This window comes from Nicotiana tabacum, chromosome 22 (genome assembly GCF_000715075.1).
Source record: "Nicotiana tabacum cultivar K326 chromosome 22, ASM71507v2, whole genome shotgun sequence".
Taxonomy (NCBI): domain Eukaryota; kingdom Viridiplantae; phylum Streptophyta; class Magnoliopsida; order Solanales; family Solanaceae; genus Nicotiana; species Nicotiana tabacum.
Window position 1 is genome coordinate 156,798,453 of NC_134101.1, and position 24,046 is coordinate 156,822,498.

At 37.8% G+C, this 24,046-nt stretch overlaps 2 protein-coding genes across 2 annotated transcripts; one reads left to right on the top strand and one right to left on the bottom strand.

Moving 5' to 3' along the window:
* The first annotated feature begins 353 nt into the window (after positions 1–353).
* LOC142176124 (uncharacterized) lies at positions 354–1,016 on the top strand. The gene has a single exon (XM_075243196.1). The coding sequence runs from the start codon at positions 354–356 to the stop codon at positions 1,014–1,016; it is 663 nt and encodes a 220-aa protein (XP_075099297.1).
* A 6,156-nt stretch (positions 1,017–7,172) lies between these two features.
* LOC107829896 (protein trichome birefringence-like 11) lies at positions 7,173–12,197 on the bottom strand. The gene is made up of 4 exons (XM_016657368.2): positions 11,600–12,197; positions 10,595–10,984; positions 9,244–9,402; positions 7,173–8,092 (listed from the first exon to the last, which is right to left on the bottom strand). Exons 1-4 carry the CDS (start codon positions 12,061–12,063, stop codon positions 7,711–7,713), a joined length of 1,395 nt encoding a protein of 464 aa, XP_016512854.1. The 5' UTR covers positions 12,064–12,197; the 3' UTR covers positions 7,173–7,710.
* Positions 12,198–24,046: the final 11,849 nt, after the last annotated feature.

The following is a 24,046-nucleotide window of genomic DNA, read 5'->3' on the forward strand; positions in this document are numbered from 1 at the left end:
GTAGTTATTACATAGTGTACTCGGTACATTTCTTCTTCTTCTCAGATAATATCAAAGCTTCCTTATTTCTCCTTCATTTCTTCATTTCTCCTATCTCTCGATATAGGGTTGATATCCAATTCAACCATAGATTAACATGGTACCAGAGCTGTTAAGCGACGATTGTGAGCTGAAATTACAGATCCAATAATTAGATCGGTCAATTGAGAAAACCTTTGTTTTCTTCAATAATGGCGAACGCAGATGTCAATCACAACCATGCATTGTATTTTCATCCTTCAAACACAATAAGAGCTCCAATTGTGTCAATTCAGCTGATCGGATCAGACAATTACTCGATTTAGAGCCGTGCAATGAGAATCCAACTGTTAGGTAAGAACAAGTTAGGGTTAAATGATGGTACACTAAAGAGAGAAGATGTCGAAGAGAATTTAGGTCATCAATGGGATAGATGTAATGCAATTATTTTAGGATGGATTATGAGTTTTGTTTCGAAGGAATTAATTACAGGAGTAGTATATGTTAAGAATGAATGTCGAGTCTGGGAAGATTTGAAGGAGCATTTTGATAAGATTAACGCATCTAGGATTTATCAATTGCACAAGGAGATTGAAACTCTGCATCAAGGATCTAATAGTGTGTCAACGTATTTTACTAAGCTCAAGGAGCTTTGGGATGAATATGAGAGTATGATTCCAGCTTGTCGTAACAGAGAATTTGTTGAACATTTGTATAGACGAAAGTTAATGCAGTTTTTGATGGGGCTTAATGAGAATTATGAGCAAGCGCAGAGTCAAATTCTTATGACAAATCCTACTCCTAATGTGAATAAAGCATATGCAATGATCATTGAGAGAAAAATCCAAAGAACTATCTCTAAAGTGTCTGTCATGAATACGAGTTCAGATGTCACAGCTTTCATGACTATAAACGGTGGAAGTTTCAAGGAAATTTTTAGGGACAGAATCATAGACCAAGGAAGAACTGCAATTTTTATTGTGATTTCTGCAAAATGAAGGGACATACTAAGGAGACATGTTACAAGATAGTAGGATACCCTACTGATTTTAAGTACAAGAAAAGAGGACTAGGAGCTAATGTTGCCAATGCTAATAGTGCTTACAATATGAATGCTGAGAATTATAATCCTAATATTGCAGGGCCTAGTGTAGGAAGGATTGAAGCAATAGACAAGAGACACATGAGTGAACTTCCTAGACCACCACAGTTCGCATCTGATCAATGCAGTCATATCATGATAATGCTGAACAAAGATGTTCTACAAAACACAATGGCTAACACAGCATGTATGATGCAATCATTTATGGCTAACACAGCTAGAAACGAATAGATCATAGACACCGGAGCGACTAACCATATGATATCAAATTTAAGTATGTTACAAAATATTAAAAGACTTGACTCCTGGAGTTGTAGGAAGGTATATATGCCTAATGGTCAAGTGAATTTGGTATCACATATAGGTGATTGCATAATTTCTAAGGGACAAGTAGTGAAGAGTGTGCTATTTGTTCTTGATTTTCAATACAACCTTATGTTAGTCTCTAAGGTAACTAGAGACCTTCATTGCTCAGTCACATTTTTTCCTCATTTTTGCCTATTCCAAGACCTCTCAAGTGGGAGGATCATGAGATTGGTAAAGAGAAAGATGGATTATACCTTTTCTTACCTGCTGATGAACGAGAAGAAATGAGTAAAGGGTTAAGTGCATAGGAGAAAGGACTTAATGCTTCTTTATGGCATAAAAGGCTAGCACTTGTTTTTGGAGGAGCTATGAAAGAGATTCTTGGATTGCCTATTGAAAATTGTAGAAATGTAATAGATAAATGTGATGTTTGTCCTTTAGCTAAACACACAAGACTGCCTTTTCATTCTAGTGACAGTAAGAGTACTAAAAATTTTCAACTGTTACATCTGGATGTTTGGGGACCTTATAACACTATTGCTATTGATGGTAATAAGTACTTTCTAATAGTAGTAGATGACTATTCTCGTGTGACTTGGATTTTTCTGCTAAAATTCAAAAGTGATGTGTTCATTGTATTAAGAGATTTTTTTAAAATGGTACACACTCAATTCAGTACTATGGTAAAAACAGTGAGGTCAGATAATGGGGGTGAGTTTGTGAATCATAACTTCACTAATCTATTGAGAGAACTAGGAATAGTATATCAAAGAACATGTGTCTACACTTCTCAACAGAATGGAGTAGCTGAGAGGAAGCATAGACACATTCTTGAAGTGGCAAGGGCTATTAGGTTTTAAGGGCATATTCCTGTGAGATTTTGGGGACATTATGTTTTGGCAGTTGGGTATATTATCAATAGACTACCTTTAATTGTGTTATAGGGTAGATCACCTTATGAGCTGTTTCATGGGAAAAAACCAAATATGTTTCATTTGAGAACTTTGGGGTGCTTATGATTTGCTAGTGTCCTGCCTAGACAAGATAAAGTGTCAGGGTAGTTAGGTCAGTGTTGATAGGGTATTCTAAAGTTACCAAAGGGTACCTTTTGTATAACTTGGAGAAAAAGGAGTTCTTTATCAACAGGGATGTCACTTTCAAAGAAGGAGTCTTTCCTTTCAAGGATATTGAAAGGCCTGTTTTGCCAACTTCCTGTCAGGAAGGTGTTTTTTCTAACCATCCTTCTTATTTTGCAGATGTTGACTCTAACATTTCTACTTCTATATAAGAAACACTACAGCCCCAGACTTCTATAGAGGATGATTTGCAAGAAGCAAATGTACAATCTCATACCATGCCCACCGATGCCAATCTCTCTAATGCTTCATCTGTTGACCATCAAGAACAACATGATGATTTACCTGATTCTTCTCATACTTGTGTAGAGCTTCATGTTCCTCAAGACAGTACTGTAACTCCTACACAAGACAATGAGGATGAAGTCTTTGAAGAACCTGCCATTTATTCCTCAGACACTTCAACACCTTTAAGGAGATCTGGACGAGTGACTAAGCAGCCATTATAGTTGACAGATTATGTAGCGCCTTTTCCAGCTAAGAAACCTCATTCTATGGCCAATTATCTCTCATATGCTCGTATATCTTCTTCTCACAAAGCCTATTTAGGGATATTTTCAGCAATATCTGAACCTACATCCACTTATGAAGCATGTAAGGGTGCTAGATAGATAGAAGCAATGCAGACAGAAATAGTAGTATTCCAAGCTAATAACACTTGGGAGTTGGTATGCCTGCCTCCAGGAAAGACTCCCATTGGATATCGATGGGTATACAAGGTCAAGCTTAAAGCTGATGGAGAGATAGAAAGATTTAAAGCTAGACTAGTAGCCAAAGGCTATAGTCAAAAAGAAGGACTGGACTATAACGAAGCATTCTCCCCTGTAGTTAAGATTGCTACTGTTAGAACGGTACTCTCACTAGCTGCTATGCAGAATTGGCATAACCAACAGATGGATGTCTACAATGCTTTTTTGCAAGGAGATTTGGATGATGAAGTTTATATGGAGTTGCCACAGCGATTTTCAAGTCAGGGGGGACAGTTGGCAAATCTCAGCTAGTTTGCAGACTTATTATATCCCTGTATGGGTCGAAGCAGGCTAGCAGACAATGGAACCTAAAATTGACAGAAGCTCTATTACAGTCAGGTTTCAAACAAAGCAACCTTGATCATTCTTTATTCATTAAGCAACATCAAGGTGATATAGTGGTCATTCTTGTTTATGTTGATGATATGCTGATTGCTGGAAATAATCAGCAATTGATACAGACAACAAAAGACTCCTTGCACAAAGCATTCAAGATCATTAAAGACTTAGGAGAGCTAAAGTTCTTTTTGGGAATGGAATTCAGTAGGTCGAGCAGAGGTATTTTGGTAAATCAAAGAAAATATGCCTTGGAGATTATATCAGAATTGGGGCTGGGAGATGCTTAACCAGCTTGGACACCTCTTGAAATCAATGTGAAGCTTACTATACTAGAGTATGATAAGCTGACAGGCAATGAAGATGATAGTGTACTTGAAGATAAGGGGCAATATCAAAGATTAATAGGAAAGTTATTGTATTTGACTCTAACAAGACCTTATATAGTATATACAGTCCAAACACTTAGTTAGTTCTTTCAACAATCTAAAAAATCTCATTGGAATGCAGCTATGAGGGTTGCTAGGTACATAAAAAGGGAACCAAGATTAGGAGTGTTGTTCAGTAGTGAGAAATTAGATAAGATCTCTGTGTTCTGTGATGCAGATTGGGCATCATGTCCTTACACAAGAAATCAGTATTAGGTTTTTGATCAAGTATAGTAAATCATTGGTCTCTTGGAAGTCCAAGAAGCAAAACACAGTATCGAAAAGCTCAGCAGAAGCTTAATACAGGAGTATGGCCAGTGCTATTTCTGAAGCTGTTTGGTTGGTTGGATTGTTAAAAGAATTAGGAGCAATTGTAAAGTTGCCAGTTGACTTATACTGTGATAACAAAGCAGCCTTGGAAATAGCTGCTAATCCAGTATATCATGAGAGGACCAAACATATTGAAATAGATTATCATTTCATTTGGGGAAAAATACAAATGGGACTGGTCAAGACATAACATGTGGCTTCTAAGGATCAGTTAGCAGATATATTGACAAAGGGGCTCACCAGAATACAACATGAGTCATTGACTGGCAAGCTGGGAGTATTTAATGTTTTTGTACCTACCAGCTTGAGGGGGATTGTGAAAATAGGAGTTACTTAGTTAATAATAGCATTATTGTAAATAACTACTTCCTCCGTTCCAGTTTATGTGAACCTATTTCCTTTTTGGTCCGTTCCAAAAAGAATGACCTCTTTCTAAATTTGAAAACAATTTAGTTTAAACTTCCAATTCTACCCTTAATGAGAAGCTTTTATAAACACACAAATACTCTGGGCCCCATTTTAACTCGTTTAGGACCACAAATTTCAAAAGTCTTCATTTTTTCTTAAACTCTGTACCCAGTCAAACAGGTTCACATAAATTAGAACGGAAGGAGTAGTTAGTTAAACATGTCATTAGCTATTTCTATAAATAGTGGTAGTTATTACATAGTGTACTTGGTACTTTTCTTCTTCTTCTCAGATAATATCAAAGCTTCCTTCTTTCTCCTTCATCTCTTCATTTCTCCTATCTCTCGATCTAGGGTTGATATCCAATTCAACCATAGATTAACAAGATGTTATTCAAATCTATTTTCTCGTCTTTTATTAATCTTTTACGGTTATAATATCAGGATACTAGAAGCAAACGTTTAATTTTTATTTACCGACAATATAAAAGATTTCTTATAGAATTAAACTGATAGGATCGAAAATAATTAGGTGTCATGCGGAAGCTAGTAAAACAATACTTTAACGACGATAAATCAGACAACAAAAGAGAAATATATCAAAAGAGACACAAATATTTAACGTGGTTCGGCCAATTTGACATACATCCACGGATGGAGATGAGAGTACAAAATATCGAGAGAACAACCTCACGAAGAGGCAAATACAAGTGATATACTAACACTTGTCCCATAAAGTTCTCCCCCTAAACAAGACTCTCAAATCCCATATGGCTATGTTATGAATACTACTGAATGAGAAGGAAAGATCCTCAATTTATAGAAGTCCAAACTTTTTCCTATAAGAAAAGGGACTAGCCAAATATGAGAGATTTATAATTTCCTCGTACAAGAAGGAAAACTCAATTATGATAAACATGTTGCCCTTTCCTTCAAGAGATAGGAAAAACAAATATGGTAAAATTAGGACAACACCTAGCATAAACTACACTTAAAAACAAAATATAAGCTACTATTTACAATAGACAAGATGAAGAACTCAAAACAAAAAGAAGATAAATAACTTGATGAAATTAACTAATCAGTTTACACTGGTTATGTAAAAACTCTTTATACGGTCATTGAATATAGATGAATATATACATGTTAATCACACTATGTTACTAAGCACATATTGTCTACCAGATGTACGAATCTCAACCACCAAAGACCAAACAAAAGCTAAAGACAATTGCTAAGGACCAAAGCTTCACTAAACCAACACTGAAACAAACAAAATAACAACAAAGGCAAGAAAGCTACAACTTGTCCTGCCCCCAGACAGGCGGAGGACACAATTATCATCTCAAATACTTAGAAAAACAGAAACATTTGCAGAAGAAAAGGGTTAAACCTGTTTTCTCCAAAGATAAAAGTGATGACAAACTTAATACTTGTTGTGGCAATTCTCATTCTGGGACTGAATTTTGAAGTAGTAAAAGTCATTTCCAACACCAACTTGACGAAGGTCCAGTGCAACAGCGGACAATATTTCAAAGATGATCCTTTTGCAATAAGCCTAGCCTATGTTGTTGCAGAACTAGTGAGCACCACGCCGTCGCGCCCCGGATATGACTACCACAACATTTCACCCTATCCAAACGCTTTTGCATATGGACATGCTGCTTGCAACAACAACAAAACTACTACTCTAACCAAACAAGATTGTAAAACTTGTTTGGCTTCAGCTAAAGATAGTTTGCTTATTAGTTGTGATGCTAGAATTGGAGGTCGTGTTTTGCTTGTTGATTGTACAATGAGGTATGAACAATACCCTTTTGACAATTAACCTCAGAATTAAGCTGTCTTGGAAAACTGGGATCAAACATGTATTCTTGTCTACCTTGGTGCTACATACGTAACAACATTTTCATGTGCCTTTAGACATTTTCCTTATATATAGGGAGGATTCTTGTCCTTAATGAGTAATTATTTGATTGCTTTAACAATTTTTATCTATTTTTACTGATTTACCACTAAAAGAATTATTACTTTGAATTCTTTGTAAATAACTTAGGATCTAATACCATGATAAAATAGATCCTCAACTTTGGTAGACGTATTTCATAACACCAGATGTTAATTTTCATGTGTAGATGTAACTAATATATCTCCTTCGTAAAAGGTTTCCTCATAGCCAAATAAAGATTACTTGAAGAGTCAACCTGAACGAATATGATTTGACCAAATTTGAGGTCAGCTCTAGCATTAGTTTGTCCAACTAAAGCACAGCTGGGAACAGTTTATTAGCTCAGATCTTTCTTACTGAGAATAGGATATAGAAGGAGGTGCGAAAGATGATGACTTCATAAATAATAGAGTTAAACTTTAAAACATACTAATACAATTATCATTGCAATTTGAAGAAGAATTTTACAGCAGTGAACCAAATGGCTGGCATCAGTGCCACATTTTTCCTCACCCTACATATAGCCAACCCGACTTGCTTGAGGTAGAGGCATAGTTATTCTTGTTCTATGAACTATCAAAAGGATCAGTGTTTTTCAGTGTTGTCAAAATGGATAATGTCTCTTCATCTATACAGTTCACAATGCTCTTTACACTATACAATATTGCAAACTAAATACCTAAATTTCACTCCTGATCGACTAAAGGATTCAGGAAAAAATCAAATGTACACACAAACTGCAATTGGAACCGAGGAGGTATCTCATCCGCTCAAGTGAGGACGCCCTTTTCTTCGTAATTTCAAATTGATTCTCGAAGAAGGCCACAGTCATTTGACCTAATAGTATTGGCATATTGATTTCTCCAGCTCAAGTTCCCTTTCCAACATTACACGTCTGATAATTACGAGCTGTAACAAGGTGAACTGCTTGAGAGATGACCTCTCTGCTGTCATTCCTGGAACTGAGAAGAAGTGTATTCGGAGATTTGATCCCGAGATAACTCCTGTTTGAGGAGGACTGCATAGAGAAGCTCGTTCCATGAATCAGGGACACCGGGGAGACACCAGTGGCTGCAGTCTTGCTTGTGAAGAGGAACTGGTCCCACATTAGGCCCTAAATAATATAAAGACAAGTGACCATCTCTTCTCCGAGATGTCATCCCCGTTACATTCAATAAACCCATAGTCCAAGCCGTTGATTTGTTAGCGAACTGCGATAGCACATTTAGGACTGTCTTATATTCAAATGAGTTATTCACTGACTCTTCCGATGATCCTAAGTCAGGTAGTGTCTCCAAGTGACAGCTACCACTGGTCCTCCAATCTCCACCTCTGTTCATCACAGTGATACATTAATTGCATATCGAGTGAGACAACCAAAACTAAATATCTACTGAACACATTAGACTAGTTTGCATGGCTCATTAGATATTATTAATCAAAATACCAATAATTTGCAGCTTTAAAATAATCAAGAAATCACACCAGGTACTAAACCAGCTTAACCAACATTCCAAGTTAGTGAATCCAGAAAGTGGCAGTGGCAAAAGATATCTTTTCCTGATTAAAAGGCAGTGTGGCCGCTCATTCAAAGTACTGTCTCTTCTTTGAAGGATAATGTATTAGACAAAATATTTTTCCTCTAAAAGAAATGAACAGGGAAAATATTTCTCCATCAAGATATTAGTGTTAAACCGCAAAACTGATTTTTTTTCTTTTTTCCTTTTTTGGGTTTTGAGGGAGGGTGGGGATGGGGAAATTATCCTGACCTCCCTCAAGCCAAAATGTAGAGGACCATCCCCCCATGACAATTGGTATTCCATTTAGATGTGTTATGCAAATGCACCCTTCTGTAGGCAACAATTAGTTTGATCATTGAAATTAAGTTATTGAACCAGCTATTTCAAAGTATATATAGATTCAACTACTGCCAGCTATTTTGATTCTATAAAAATTTGATCAGTTTCTAAATTGTTTTAAATATTATTTCCATTACCAAGACAAATTCAATATTACGCACACCTTATTGATTGAACAAATTTTACCAAAAATTTAATAATAGTGATCAAGGTTCCCAAATATAGAGCCAAAACTAAAGATGATAAAACAAAATGCACGACCTTTCTTTATTAGATTAGTTCCTTTCCCCAATTCAAGATTCAACACATTCCATCTCTATACAAGATCAATGAAGCGTAATCACAGCCGCTAAAATTACATTCACCCTCTCAAGGCTCATGTAATACAACAAACAGATAATTATGGAAAGAATCTGTGACATTGGATGAGTCTCAGCTAATCTCCATTTCACATTTCTAATATTATATACTACAAAAAAGACCTCAAAAGATTTATTCAAGGTGTGTTTGTTGAGGCAATGATCAATTGTGTTTTGCTATGGAAGTCAAGTACATCTTATGGATCAAGTGTGAAAATTACGTGAAGTGTAACTTATCCAAATAAGAAAAGGAGAGAAGAGTTACCTGAAGTGTACAGGAGCATAAGTACGAAAGAAGATTTTGGTCTTGGACATGTTAATTTCACGACCTATCCAATCAACCAATGTCACAATTGACTTCTGAAATACTGTCTCCACACTCATCGTCATGTTGACCTTTCTGCCTTCTTGGAAGTAGCATCCCCTGTAAAGGAAAAGGATATCAAGAGTTGTAAATCTTCACATATATCAAGTATTTCAGCTCTACTAAAGCAATACACATTTAAAGTGCTTTAACATTCATACAACTTTTGGTGGTCGGAACCAAGATATCCAAATAAATTGAGCTTCATCAGGATGAAAGAGGACTAAACTCCAGTACACAGACTTATTAGGCTACTTATCATTTTTTAGAAAGAATTATCGTTGTTTGATCCTAACAAAAGTATCACTTTCACTAGATAATAGAACTACACTTGTATGTTCATACAGTTTGTCCACAACAAGTCAACAGGTTTGTATCAACCTAACCTCATCTGACCCATTTCATTACAATAAGTAGGCCGATCTAAAGGATGAGACAATAAAGGAAAATGAAGGGGCAAAACATATTCAATCAGCTCTTTTATTGATATTTCTGGAGATTAAATTACTAACCACCTTCACATTCATTCTATCTTCTTTGTTTCTTTTTGCCAACTGAATGAAGCCTAGAAATTCAAAATCTAATTTTCCATGGCAGATTATCGTGTCTATTTTGCGAATCATTGCACATCTTTCTACCATCAATTGCATTGATCAAATTTAAAATTGGAGCATTAAGTATGCCCTATGAACCAAGTAGAGCTGAACTAAGAATATTTCTGTATTAGATCAATTAGCTGAATCTTGCCAAATCATGCACATCGATACATGCTTATTCCCTTTCGAGTCCTGCATATAAATGAAGTGTCATAGATTCAAGACATAATTAATACATTGGGACAATTTAGAAAGAAATTGGAACTCAAACTTTTCAGTACTTGACCCAAACATCAGTTCAATTAGTCCTTCAACATTGTGCAAAGAAAAAACAGGAAGAGATCCACTAATTTGGATAGCAGCTCTTTTATGAATACCAATCTTTAGCAGCTCTTTTATTATAACATATTCCTTTAGCAGTCGAATAACTATTAAGTGGCCCTAATTCCTATTTCTGGTATAGATAATAATAACAAAAAAAAAAAAGAGTACTTGGTATAGCTTTTCTAGCCAATATCAGCTTATTTCTAGCCACTCTAGTAGATTTTCCTATCTTACTTGAGAAATAGTCCAAGTGATGTATCATATTCCATTCATCAGAAGACATCAGTCGAAGGAAATAAAGGCTGTGATTGAAAGGAAAGAAAAGAGTTTACCCTCTAATGGTTTTCTCATAATTCCACCAGTGACCACTGTTGAAAATCAAAATATCTGCACCTTTCCACTTAGCAGAGCTCCAATCCATCTGATCCAGCTTCACCGTCATTTTAACATTTCCGGGAGCCCCAGAAGGCGCACGACTTTGCAGCACTAGGAATGGTGCTCTGTAGTACTCAACAGTGCAGTTGAAATCCCTGAACTTAAAAATTAAAGAACCCATGTGCTTTGTGATTGGACTACCGTTAACTTCATATATCGAGCTATTATCAGAAACTGCTGAAGACAACAAGCAGAGAAGAGACTCCCACTGGTTTCTGCCTATTGAATCTCCAACGAACACCACCCGTCGGTTCCTCAGCTTTTCTAGCATATATTTTGCATCAAATCTGTTCCCAAAGTAGTAATTAACATTAATTTTTTGTTTTCCAGGCTCAATCAAATGATTATGAAAAACCTTCTACAGATAATCACAATAATCCTCTCAAAATACAGCACAATGAAGGCGTACAATACTTCCCCGTCCCAATTTATATTAGAGAAACTGACCGGACGCCGAGATTAAGAAAAAAAGAGTTTTGAAACTTATGATCTAAAACATGTCATAGAGCCTAAACGGAGAAAAAAATGGTCAGTGGAGATTCATATAGTGGACTCCAACTTACTTGGGACTGAAGCCCAACTGTACTAATAGTTGTAGTTGTGGTAAACATTTTTGTTGCTATAAATCATCTCATCAAGGTATAATCATAAGTTTATTAAATTGTTTCTAAATATGTATACATATCATTCTGTTTGGGCAGACTAAAGAGAAAAGAAGTATCACATAAATTGAAACAGAGCTAGTAATAAATGATAGTGTGTCAAGCTATGCAAGAAAAATGAAAATTCTACCCAAAAAGATATTAGAAGCAGAACATAAATACACAAGACAGAGCAATACAATTAATAGAATTTCATTGATGGAAACAAGAAGAAAATAAAAAATAAAAAGATAAACCAACCTGGGCAAGTTGCAATCTTTAGGCTGCCAACGCCATTTAGTATAGAAATTATCAGGCCTACCATTTTCAGAACAACGAAATCCTTCATCCAAAAACCTACAATCTTTTGATTGATAAAGTGGATAATTCTCATCCCATACCCAATTCCCATAAAAAATATCACAACCATCACCACCTTTTTCCAAAAATCCCACCTTTTCATTTCTGTTACTAGTAATATTTACTAAAGAAGAGTCATTGAGACCAAACCAGGTAACAAAAAAAGAGGGCCCACGAAAGTGAGAACCAGTGTTCAGTACTGTGCTATAATCCAACAAGAAAAGACATACGAATAAACAAACAAGGAAAAAGAAGTAGCCAAAAAGTCCAGGTGATGGTTCTAAAGGCTTCAAACGCTTGAATTTCTTGAAAAAATCAAAGTGATTCGTTGAGTTAAAGATTCTTGGAGATTGGTTTCCAATCATCTCTGTTTTTTGAGTACAGAAAACTACAGTTTTAGAAGCAAAGTACTAAAGAACTCTAGAGTCTGAAAAGACGAGAAGATTGAAAGAGAGAAAATCCTAGATTTTTTAAATCAATAAAAGACACTTGTACTATTACAGCTATACCACTAATAGACACGAACTTGATATATTAAATATTTTATTGTTATTGTTAATTAATGTTAAAAATGGGGATGTGTACATGCAAAAGCTTTTGAGTTGAGCACAGAAATGTGGGGCTAAAGAGAGAGAGAGAGGACAGAAGTTGAGGAAAATGTTGATAATGATGAGGTGGGGTTTGGACAAAGGCAAACATTCAAAAAAAAAAAAAAAACGGCAAGAAACGTGTATTTATGCAGAAAACCCGCATTTTACTCCCTCATTGACCAAATAAAAACCTCTCTTTGGCTATTTGCTTAATTTCGTAAGTGTTTTTGTTTCGTATATTTTTACTCTCATCATCTTTGTGAAGGTTTACAAAATCCGACAACATGAATATGGAATGAATGGAAGATTTAATGCTTAAATGTTAAATTCTTTTTTTTTCTGATTTTAAGAAACATGTAATATTCCCTTTATTACATGGCAGAATCAGAATTTGAAATTTAAGTGTACAAAATTCCAACATTTCAAGTTATTGGGTAGTATATATTTAATGTAATTCTTTTAAGATAAATATAGAATTTCGATCAAAGTTACTAGTTCGCCCAAAACTTTAACTAACACACCAGCTCCTTCACTGATTTTATGTGACACTATTTTGTTACTAGTTTGTTCAAGAAAATCTGACATATTTTTTTATCTAAAAATAATGTAACTTTTTTTAATTGTTATGTAAATAGTATGTTATATTGTGATTATAAGTATAAAAAAATTGATAAACACAATATCATAACATGTGTAAAATAATAACTTTTGAAAAAAAAATATTAAAAAACTCTGTTAATTTAAGCGACGTTACATAAATAAAAACGAAATGAGTGAGTTTTGTCTTCTTTTTTATGGTTACTAAGGCGATGGATGGAATAATTGGACGGTTCCTTTTTCTTTTCAAATACTATTCTTATTCCTTCCGTCTCAAATTAAACGAGTTGTTCTCCTTTTTAGTCTAATCCCAAATAAATAATATATTTTTGAATTTGAAAATAATTTAACTTTAAACTCTTTATTTTACTCATTTTACTCTTAATGAAAAGCTTTTATAACCACACAAATATCATGGCCCCACAAAGCTTTTTCCCCCTTAAACTTTTAAGAATTCGAGTTTCAAAAATTTCTTCTTTTTCCTAAATTCCGTATCGAATCAAACTAATTCATTTAAATTGAAACGCTTTCCATATTATTTTTGTGCTTCTAGAAGTGACAGCAGAAAAGCATAAAGCACAAGGGTGGTAACGAGGAGAATGTGTAGCCCTACGTGGGGTCGTGGCAACAAGTCAGTCGAATATGCGGAAGTGCGAAAGAAATTTAATACTATATTATTATTCAATCATCTCCAAAAAAAATTTAAAAACATTTAATCTGAAAAGCTAAACTATATTTTTAAATATAAAAACTCTTTACGTTGCGACTATATGTGTATAAAAAGAGGTGAGTTATCTCTGAATTTTAGAATCCTAGAACCTATAGAATGTACATAATTCTAAAGTTGAGTTGACTTGATTAAACAAAAATAATAAAGATTCTTGTATTTTTCTTTTTTATATCTAATAATGCATTTTAAACTAGTGCAAATTAAAGAAATCGAGAACAAAACGTACCATTTTCTGACAGGTCTGTACTACAGAAGTATTATTTTTCTTGAAGGCTTTGGAAACAATAATGAAGACCAAAGATTCGATTAAGAAGAATGTTGCAGTCAACGATCGAGCATTTGATTGATTTTAGTAATTATAAAATTAATGTTATTTAGGGCTCCTCTTTTCAATTTTCATGGACCATAGTTGAGATTGTCACGCTGCCAAGCACCAAAGAAGACATACTTCATACCAGGTGTATTGGTCAAAATCTGACCGTCACGGCCGAGCTGACCAACGTCCCGCTCAAGTGACAGGGCAGTAAAAGATAACATGGCTCACTCTATATCCCATTCTCGACACCCGCCGAGTCAGAAGGAGCAATGTCTAAAGAACAACCAAGGCACACTTGATGCGAGAGAGCGTCAGACCAAGTAAATGACAAAGGTGCCTTAACTATATATAGTAGGGAAAAACCCTCGATAGGAGGCGGTCTCCTTCCCTTTCTCTCTCCCGAGCTCTCTTCTTGTAATCTTCATAGAAAAGAAGTAATCTGCATAAATACATGTAAAACTACCTCTCCCATCGATTGATGGGAGCCACAATGAAAAGTTTCAATAAGATCGATTATATCTATTTCATCTTATATACTATCTATTCTGTTAGCTTTTTGATATGGAATTTATGATGTTTCACTAAGATTTACCCCTTCATTTTCTTTGATTGATTTATTCAAAAAGGTTTCGATATTTTTTGAGTCAAACAATTTGGCGCCGTCTGTGGGGATTTCTTAGTGAAATTTCATAGTCTCTCCCAGATCAAAGACAAGAAATACGATTACCCACCGAAAAGAGCGCTAAGACAAAACCCAACCCACGCGGGATAAAGGCGCAGCACAGTAGGGGAAGGAGAGCCAAGTAGAGTCACTGAATTTAGAAATCCTCGCCCCATCAACCATCGAAATGCCAAACAAAGCGAACAACGTTACAAACCTGCTCTCCTTCATCAGACCACAATATGGGGGTAAAGGAAGTATCATTTTAACTCATCTTCTGCTCTTTGCTCAAGCAGGAACACAAATGCCACGCGGGCGAGCGAGTAAAGAAACATCTCAATTAAAGAACGAGAAACTACTACAAAACAACAAAAATACCGCCCGTCGGTGACACCTTCAAGCCGGAAGGCAAGAGTCATACAAGGAAACTACAATGTGTGTGCAGAACGAACCTAAGCGAAACAGCAACGTTTCGTAATCTCCGACGTTGTACCCTCTGATGCAAACAATGTCAAAGGAACTGGGACTCCCCCAGAAGATGTCTGATTCTCCAAAAACTGGGACTGACGACGAGTTACTATTTTGATAAGTTCGAAATAACACCCTTTAAGGCCAAGGGCCTTCGCCAAAAAGAAGCGTTCAACCTCGATCGAATGACGACGGGTTACTATTTTGATAAGTTTGAAATAACACCCGTTAAGGCCAAGGGCCTTCGTGAAAAAGAAGAGTCGACCACGATCGAACGACTACGGGTTACTATTTGGATAAGTTCGAAATAACACCATTTAAAGCCAAGGGCCTTCGCCAAAAAGAGGAGTTTGATCTCGATCGAACGACGACGGGTTACTATTTTGATAATTTCGAAATAACACCCTTTAAGGCCAAAGTCCTTCGCCAAAAAGAAGAGTACGACCTCGGTCGAATGACAATGGGTTACTATTTCGATAAGTTCGAAATAACACCCTTTAAGGTCAAGGGCCTTCGCCAAAAAGAAGAGTTCGACCTCGATCGAACGACGACGAGTTAATATTTCGATAAGTTCGAGATAACACCCTTTAAGGCCAATGGCCTTCGCCAAAAAGAAGAGTTTGACCTCGATCGAACGACGACGAGTTACAATTTCAATAAGTTCAAAATAACACTCTTTAAGGCCAAGGGCCTTCGCCAAAAAGAAGAATTCGACCTCGATCGAATGACGACGGGTTACTATTTTGATAAGTTCGAAATACACCCTTTAAGGCCAAGGTCCTTCGCCAAAAAGAAGAGTTTGACCTCGATCGAACGACGACTGGTTACTATTTCGATAAGTTCGAAATAATACCCTTTAAGGCTAAGGGCCTTCTCCAAAAAGAAGAGTTCAACCTCGATCGAACTACGACGGGTTATTATTTCGATAAGTTTGAAATAATACCCTTTAAGGCCAAGGGCCTTCGCCAAAAAGAAGAGTTCGACCTCGATCTAACGACGACGGGTTACTATTTCGATAAGTTCGAAATAACACCCTTTAAGACCAAGGGCCTTCATCAAAAAGAAGAGTTAGACCTTGATCGAAGAACGATGGGTTACTATTTCGATAAGTTAAAAATAACACCTTTCAAGTCCAAGGACCTTCGCCAAAAAGAAGAGTTCGACCTCGATCAAACGACAACGGGTTACTATTTCGATAAGTTCGAAATAACACCCTTTAAGGACAAGGGCCTTGCTAAAAAGAAGAGTTCGACCTCGATCGAACGACGACGGGTTACTATTTCGATAAGTTCGAAATAACACCCTTTAAGGCCAAGGGCATCCGCCAAAACGAAGAGTTCGACCTCGATCGAACGACGACGGGTTACTATTTCGATAAGTTCGAAATAACGTCCTTTAAGGCCATGGGCCTTCGCCAAAAAGAAGAGTTCAACCTCGATCGTACAACGATGAGTTACTATTTCGATAAGTTTAAAATAACAACCGCTAAGGACAAGGTCCTTCGCCAAAATAAAGAATTTGACCTCGATCGAATGACGACGAGTTACTATTTTGATAAGTTCGAAACAACACCCTTTAAGACCAAGGTCCTTCGCAAAAAAGAAGAGTTTGACCTCAATCGAATGACGACGGGTTACTATTTTGATAAGTTCGAAACAAAACCCTTTAAGGCCAAGGTCCTTCGCCAAAAAGAAGAGTTTGACCTCGATCGAACGACGACTAGTTATTATTTCGATAAGTTCGAAATAACACCCTTTAAGGCCTAGGGCCTTCTCCAAAAAGAAGAGTTCGACCTCGATCGAATGACGCCGGATTATTATTTCGATAAGTTTGAAATAACACCCTTTAAGGCCAAGGGCCTTCGCCAAAAAGAAGAGTTCGACCTCGATCGAACGACGACGGGTTACTATTTTGATAAGTTCGAAATAACACCCTTTAAGTCCAAGGGACTTCGCCAAAAAGAAGAGTTCGACCTCGATCGAACAATGACGGGTTACTATTTCGATAAGTTCAAAATAACACCCTTTAAGGCCAAACACCTTCGCCAAAAAGAAGAGTTCGACCTCTATCAAACGACGACAGGTTACTATTTCGATAAGTTCGAAATAATACCCTTTAAGGTCGAGGGCCTTGCCAAAAATAAGAGTTCGATCTCGATCGTACGACTGCGAGTTACTATTACGATAAGTTCAAAATAACACCCGCTAAGGACAACGTCCTGCGCCAAAAAGAATAATTTGACCTCGATCGAATGACGACGGGTTACTATTTTGATAAGTTCAAAACAACACCCTTTAAGGCCAAGGTCCTTCGTCAAAAAGAAGAATTTGACCTCGATCGAATGACGACGGGTTACTATTTTGATAAGTTTGAAGCAACACCCTTTAAGGCCAAGGTCTTTTGCCAAAAAGAAGAGTTTGACCTCGATCGAACGACGACTGGTTATTATTTCAATATGTTTGAAATAACACCCTTTAAGGCCTAGGGCCTTCTCCAAAAAGAAGAGTTCGACCTCGATCGAACGACGACGGGTTATTATTTTGATAAGTTTTAAATAACACCCTTTAAGGCCAAGGGCCTTCGCCAAAAAGAAAAGTTCGACCTCGATCGAACGACGACGAGTTACTATTTCGATAAGTTCGAAATAACACCCTTTAAGGCCAAGCTTCGCAAAAATAAGAGTTCGACCTCGATCTAATGATGACTGGTTACTATTTCGATAAGTTCGAAATAACACCTTTTAAGGCCAAGGGCCATGCCAAAAAGAAGAGTTCGATCTCGATCGTACGATGACGAGTTACTATTTCGATAAGTTCAAAATAACAAAGGCTAAGGACAAGGTCCTTCGCCAAATAGAAGAATTTGACCTCGATCGAATGACGACAGGTTACTATTTTGATAAGTTCGAAACAACACCCTTTAAGGCCAAGGTCCTTCGCCAAAAAGAAGAATTTGACCTCGATCGAATGACGATGGGTTACTATTTTCAATAAGTTCGAAATAACACCCTTGAAGGCCAGAGGCCTTCGCCAAAAAGAAGAGTTTGACCTCGATCGAACGACGATGGGTTACTATTTCGATAAGTTTGAAATAACACATTTTAAGGCCAAGGGCCTGCGCTAAAAAGAAGAGTTCGACCTCGATCGAATGACAACGGGTTATTATTTCGATAAGTTTAAAATAACACCCTTTAAGGCCAAGGGCCTTCGCCAAAAAGAATAGTTCGACCTTGATCGAACAATGATGGGTTGACATTTCGACAAATGTTCGAAATTATACCCTAAAGGCCACGAGCCTTCGCCAAAAAGAAGAGTTCGACCTCGATCGAACAACAACGGGTTACTATTTCTATAAGTTCAAAATAACACCCATTAAGGCCAAAGACCGCCGCCAAAAAGAAGAGTTCGACCTCGATCAAGCGACGACGGGATACTATTTCGATAAGTTCGAAATAACACCCTTTAAGGCCAAGGGCCTTGCCAAAAAGAAGAGTTCAATCTCGATTGAACGACGGCGGGTTACTATTTCGATAAGTTAAAAATAACACCCGCTAAGGCCAAGGTCCTTTACCAAAAAGAAAGGTTTGACCTCGATCGAATGAAGACGTGTTACTATTTCGATAAGTTCGAAATAACACCCTTTTAGGCCATGGGCCTTCACCAAAACGAAGAGTTCAACCTCGATCGAACGACGACATGTTACTATTTCGATATGTTTGAAATAACACCCTTGAAGTCCAAAGACCTTCGCCAAAAAGAAGAGTTCAACCTTGATCGAACGACGATGGGTTATTATTTCAATAAGTTCCAAATAACACCCTTTAAGGCCAAGGGCCTTTGCCAAAAAGATTAGTTCGACCTCGATCGAACGATGATGGGTTACTATTTCGATAAGTTTGAAATAACACCTTTTAAGGCCAAGGGCCTTCGCCAAAAAGAAGAGTTCGACCTCGATCGGACGACAATGGGTTACTATTTCAATAAGTTCGAAATAAAACCCTTTAATGCCAAGGGCCTTCGCCAAAAAGATTAGTTCGACCTCGATCGAACGACGACGGATTACTATTTCGATAAGTTCGAAATAACACCCTTTAAGGCCAAGGGCCTTCGCCAAAAAGAAGAGTTCGACCTTGATCGAACGACGACGGGTTACTATTTCGATAAGTTCGAAAGAGCACCCTTTAAGGCCAAGGGCCTTTGCCAAAAAGAAGAGTTCGACCTTGATCGAACGACGACGTGTTACTATTTCGATAAGTTTGAAATAACACCCTTTAAGGCCAAGGGCCCTATCCAAAAAGAAGAGTTCGACCTCGATCGAACGACGACGGGTTACTTTTTCGATAAGATCGAAATAACACCCTTTAAGTCCAAGGGTCGTCGCCAAAAAGAAGAGTTCTACCTCGATCGAACGACGACGGGTAACTATTTCGATAAGTTCGAAATAACACCCTTTAAGGCAAAGTGCCTTCACCAAAAAGAAGAGTTCGACCTCGATCGAACGAAGACGGGTTACTATTTTGATAATTTCGAAATATCACCTTTAAGGCCAAGGTCCTGCACCAAAAAGAAGAGTTAACCTCAATCGAACGACGACGGGTTACTAATGTAATAAGTTCGAAATAACACACGTTAAAGCCCAAGGCCTTCGCCAAAAAGAAGAGTTCGACCTCGATCGAACGATGACGGGTTACAATTTCAATAAGTTCAAAATAACACCCTTTAAGGCCAAAGGCCTTCACCAAAAAGAAGAATTCGACCTCGATCGAATGACAACGGGTTATTATTTCGATAAGTTCGAAATAACATCCTTTAAGGCCAAGGGCCTTCGCCAAAAAGAAGAGTTCGACCTCGATCGAACGACAACGAGTTATATAAGTTCGAAATAACACTCATTAAGGCCAAGGGCCTTCGTCAAAAAGAAAAGTTCAACCTCGATCGAACGATAACGGGTTACTATTTCGATAAGATCGAAATAACACCCTTTAAGTCCAAGGGCCTTCGCCAAAAAGAAGAGTTCTACCTCGATCGAATGACGACGAGTTACTATTTTGATAACTTCGAAATAACACCCTTTAAGGCAAAGCGCCTTCGCCAAAAAGAAGAGTTCGACCTCGATCGAACGAAGACGGGTTACTATTTTGATAATTTCGAAATATCACCCTTTAATGCCAAGGGCCTTCGCCAAAAAAATTAGTTCGACCTCGATCGAACGACGACGGGTTATTATTTCGATAAGTTTGAAATAACACCTTTTAAGGCCAAGGGTGTTCGCCAAAAAGAAGAGTTCGAATTCGATCGAACGACGACAGGTTACTATTTCGATAAGTTCAAAATACACCCTTTAAGGCCAAGGTCCTTCGCCAAAAAGAAGAGTTTGACCTCGATTGAACGACGACTGGTTACTATTTCAATAAGTTTGAAATTACACCCATTAAGGCTAAGGGCCTTCTCCAAAAAGAAGAGTTCGACCTCGATCGAAGAACGACGGGTTACTATTTCAATAAGTTAAAAATAACACCCTTTAAGGCCACGGACCTTTGCCAAAAAGAAGAGTTTGACCTCGATCAAACGACGATGGGTTACTATTTCAATAAGTTCAAAATAACACCCTTTAAGGGCCTTGCCAAAAAGAAACGTTCGACCTCGATCGAACGACGACGGGTTATTATTTCGATAAGTTCGAAATAACACCCTTTAAGGCCAAGAGCCTCCGCCAAAAAGAAGAGTTCGACCTCGATAGTACGACGAAGAGTTACTATTTCGAAAAGTTTAAAATAACACCCGCTAAGGACAAGGTCCTTCGCCAAAAAGAAGAATTTGACCTCGATCAAATGACAACGAGTTTCTATTTTGATAAATTTGAAACAACACCCTTTAAGGCCAAGGTCCTTCGCCAAAAAGAAGAGTTTGACCTCGATCGAATGACGACGGGTTACTATTTTGATAAGTTCGAAACAACACCCTTTAAGGCCAAGGTCCTTCGCCAAAAAGAAGAGTTTGACCTCGATCGAACGACAACTGGTTATTATTTCGATAAGTTCGAAATAACACCCTTTAAGGCCTAGGGCCTTCTCCAAAAAGAAGAGTTCAACCTCGATCGTACGACGACGAGTTACTATTTCGATAAGCTTAAAATAACACCCGCTAAGGACAAGGTCCTTCGCCAAAAAGAAGAATTTGACCTCGATCAAATGACAACGAGTTACTATTTTGATAAATTCGAAACAATACCCTTTAAGGCCAAGGTCCTTCGTCAAAAAGAAGAGTTTGACCTCGATCGAATGACGACGGGTTAATATTTTGATAAGTTCGAAACAACACCCTTTAAGGCCAAGGTCCTTCGCCAAAAAGAAGAGTTTGACCTTGATCGAACGACGACTGGTTATTATTTCAATAAGTTCGAAATAACACCCTTTAAGGCCTAGGGCCTTCTCCAAAAAGAAGAGTTCGACCTCGATCGAACGACGACGGATTATTATTTCGATAAGTTTGAAATAACACCCTTTAAGGCCAAGGGCCTTCGCCAAAAAGAAAAGTTCGCCCTTGATCGAACAACGACGGGTTACTATTTCGATAAGTTCGAAATAACACCCTCTTAGGCCAAGGGACTTCGCCAAAAAGAAGAGTTTGACCTCGATCGAACAACGACGGGTTACTATTTCGATAAGTTCAAAATAACACCCTTTAAGGCCAAAGAACTTCGTCAAAAAGAAGAGTTCGACCTCTATAAAGCGACGACGGGTTACTATTTCGATAAGTTCGAAATAACACCCTTTAAGGCCAAGGGCCTTGACAAAAAGAAGAGTTCGTTATCGATCGTACGACGGCGAGTTACTATTTCGATAAGTTCAAAACAACACCCGCTAAGGCCAAGGTCCTTCGTCAAAAAGAAAAGTTTGACATCGATCGAATGAAGACGGGTTACTATTTCGATAAGTTCGAAATAACACCCTTTAAGGCCTAGGGCCTTCGCCAAAAAGAAGAGTTCGACCTCGATCGAATGACGACGGTTTACTATTTCAATAAGTTCGAAATAACACCCTTTAAGGCCAAGGTTCTTTGCCAAAAAGAAGCGTTCGACCTCGATCCAATGACGACGGGTTACTATTTCGATAAGTTCGAAATAACACCCTTTAAGGCCAAGGGCCTGGCCAAAAAGAAGAGTTTGACCTCGATCGTACGACGGCGAGTTACTATTTTGATAACTTCAAAATAACACCTGCTAAGGACAAGGTCCTTCGCCAAAAATAAGAATTTGACCTTGATTGAATGACGACGGGTTACTATTTTGATAAGTTCGAAACAACACCCTTTAAGGCAAAGGTCCTTCTCCAAAAAGAAGAATTTGACCTCGATCGAATGACGACGGGTTACTATTTTGATAAGTTTGAAGCAACACCCTTTAAAGCCAAGGTCCTTCGCCAAAAAGAAAAGTTTGACCTCGATCGAACGACGACTGGTTATTATTTCGATAAGTTCGAAATAACACCCTTTAAGGCCTAGGGCCTTTTCCAAAAAGAAGAATTCGACCTCGATCGAACCACCCAGGTTATTATTTCGATAAGTTTTAAATAACACCCTTTAAGGCCAAAGGCCTTCGCCAAAAAGAAGAATTCGACCTCGATCGAATAACGACGAGTTACTATTTCGATAAGTTCGAAATAACATCCTTTAAGGCCAAGGGACTTCACCAAAAAGAAGAGTTCGACCTCGATCGAACAACGACGGGTTACTATTTCGATAAGTTCAAAATAAAACCCTTTAAGGCCAAAGACCATCGCGAAAAAGAAGAGTTCGACCTCGATCAAGCAACGACGGGTTACTATTTTGTTAAGTTTGAAATAACACCCTTTAAGGCCAAGGGCGTTGCCAAAAAGAAGAGTTCAATCTCAATCGAACAACGGCGAGTTACTATTTCGATAAGTTCAAAATAACACCCGCTAAGGCCAAGGTCCTTCGCCAAAAAGAAAAGTTTGACCTCGATCGAATGAAGACGGGTTACTATTTCGATAAGTTCGAAATAACACCCTTTAAGACCAAGGGCCTTCGCCAAAAAGAAGAGTTCGACCTCGATCGAACGACGACTGGTTACTATTTCGATAAGATCGAAATAACACCCTTTAAGTCCAAGGGCCTTCGACAAAAAGAAGAGTTCTACCTCGATCGAACGACGACGGGTAACTATTTCGATAAGTTCGAAATAACACCCTTTAAGGCAAAGTGCCTTCACCAAAAAGAAGAGTTCGACCTCGATCGAACGAAGACGGGTTACTATTTTGATAATTTCGAAATATCACCTTTAAGGCCAAGGTCCTGCACCAAAAAGAAGAGTTAACCTCAGTCGAACGACGACGGGTTACTAATGTAATAAGTTCGAAATAACACACGTTAAAGCCCAAGGCCTTCGCCAAAAGAAGAGTTCGACCTCGATCGAACGATGACGGGTTACAATTTCAATAGTTCAAAATAACACCCTTTAAGGCCAAATGCCTTCGCCAAAAAGAAGAATTCGACCTCGATCGAATGACAACGGGTTATTATTTCGATAAGTTTGAAATAACACCTTTTAAGGCCAAGGGCCTTCGCCAAAAAGAAGAGTTCGACCTTGATCGAACGACAACGGGTTATATAAGTTCGAAAAAACACTCTTTAAGGCCAAGGGCCTTCGTCAAAAAGAAGAGTTCAACCTCGATCGAACGACAACGGGTTACTATTTCGATAAGATCGAAATAACACCCTTTAAGTCCAAGGGCCTTCGCCAAAAAGAAGAGTTCTACCTCGATCGAACGACGACGAGTTACTATTTCGATAAGTTCGAAATAACACCCTTTAAGGCAAAGCGCCTTCACCAAAAAGAAGAGTTCGACCTCGATCGAACGAAGACGGGTTACTATTTTGATAATTTCGAAATATCACCCTTTAATGCCAAGGGCCTTCGCCAAAAAAATTAGTTCGACCTCGATCGAACGACGACGGGTTACTATTTC

Excerpts from the sequence above, each read along its gene's own strand:
- LOC142176124 (XM_075243196.1), top strand. The coding sequence starts at position 354 with ATGAGAATCCAACTGTTAGGTAAGAACAAGTTAGGGTTAAATGATGGT.
- LOC107829896 (XM_016657368.2), bottom strand. The coding sequence starts at position 12,063 with ATGATTGGAAACCAATCTCCAAGAATCTTTAACTCAACGAATCACTTT. Across the intron at positions 9,403-10,594 it reads TATGAGAAAACCATTAGAGG|GGGATGCTACTTCCAAGAAG; the intron begins GTAAACTCTTTT and ends TTTCCTTTACAG. Across the intron at positions 8,093-9,243 it reads TATGCTCCTGTACACTTCAG|AGGTGGAGATTGGAGGACCA; the intron begins GTAACTCTTCTC and ends TGTGATGAACAG.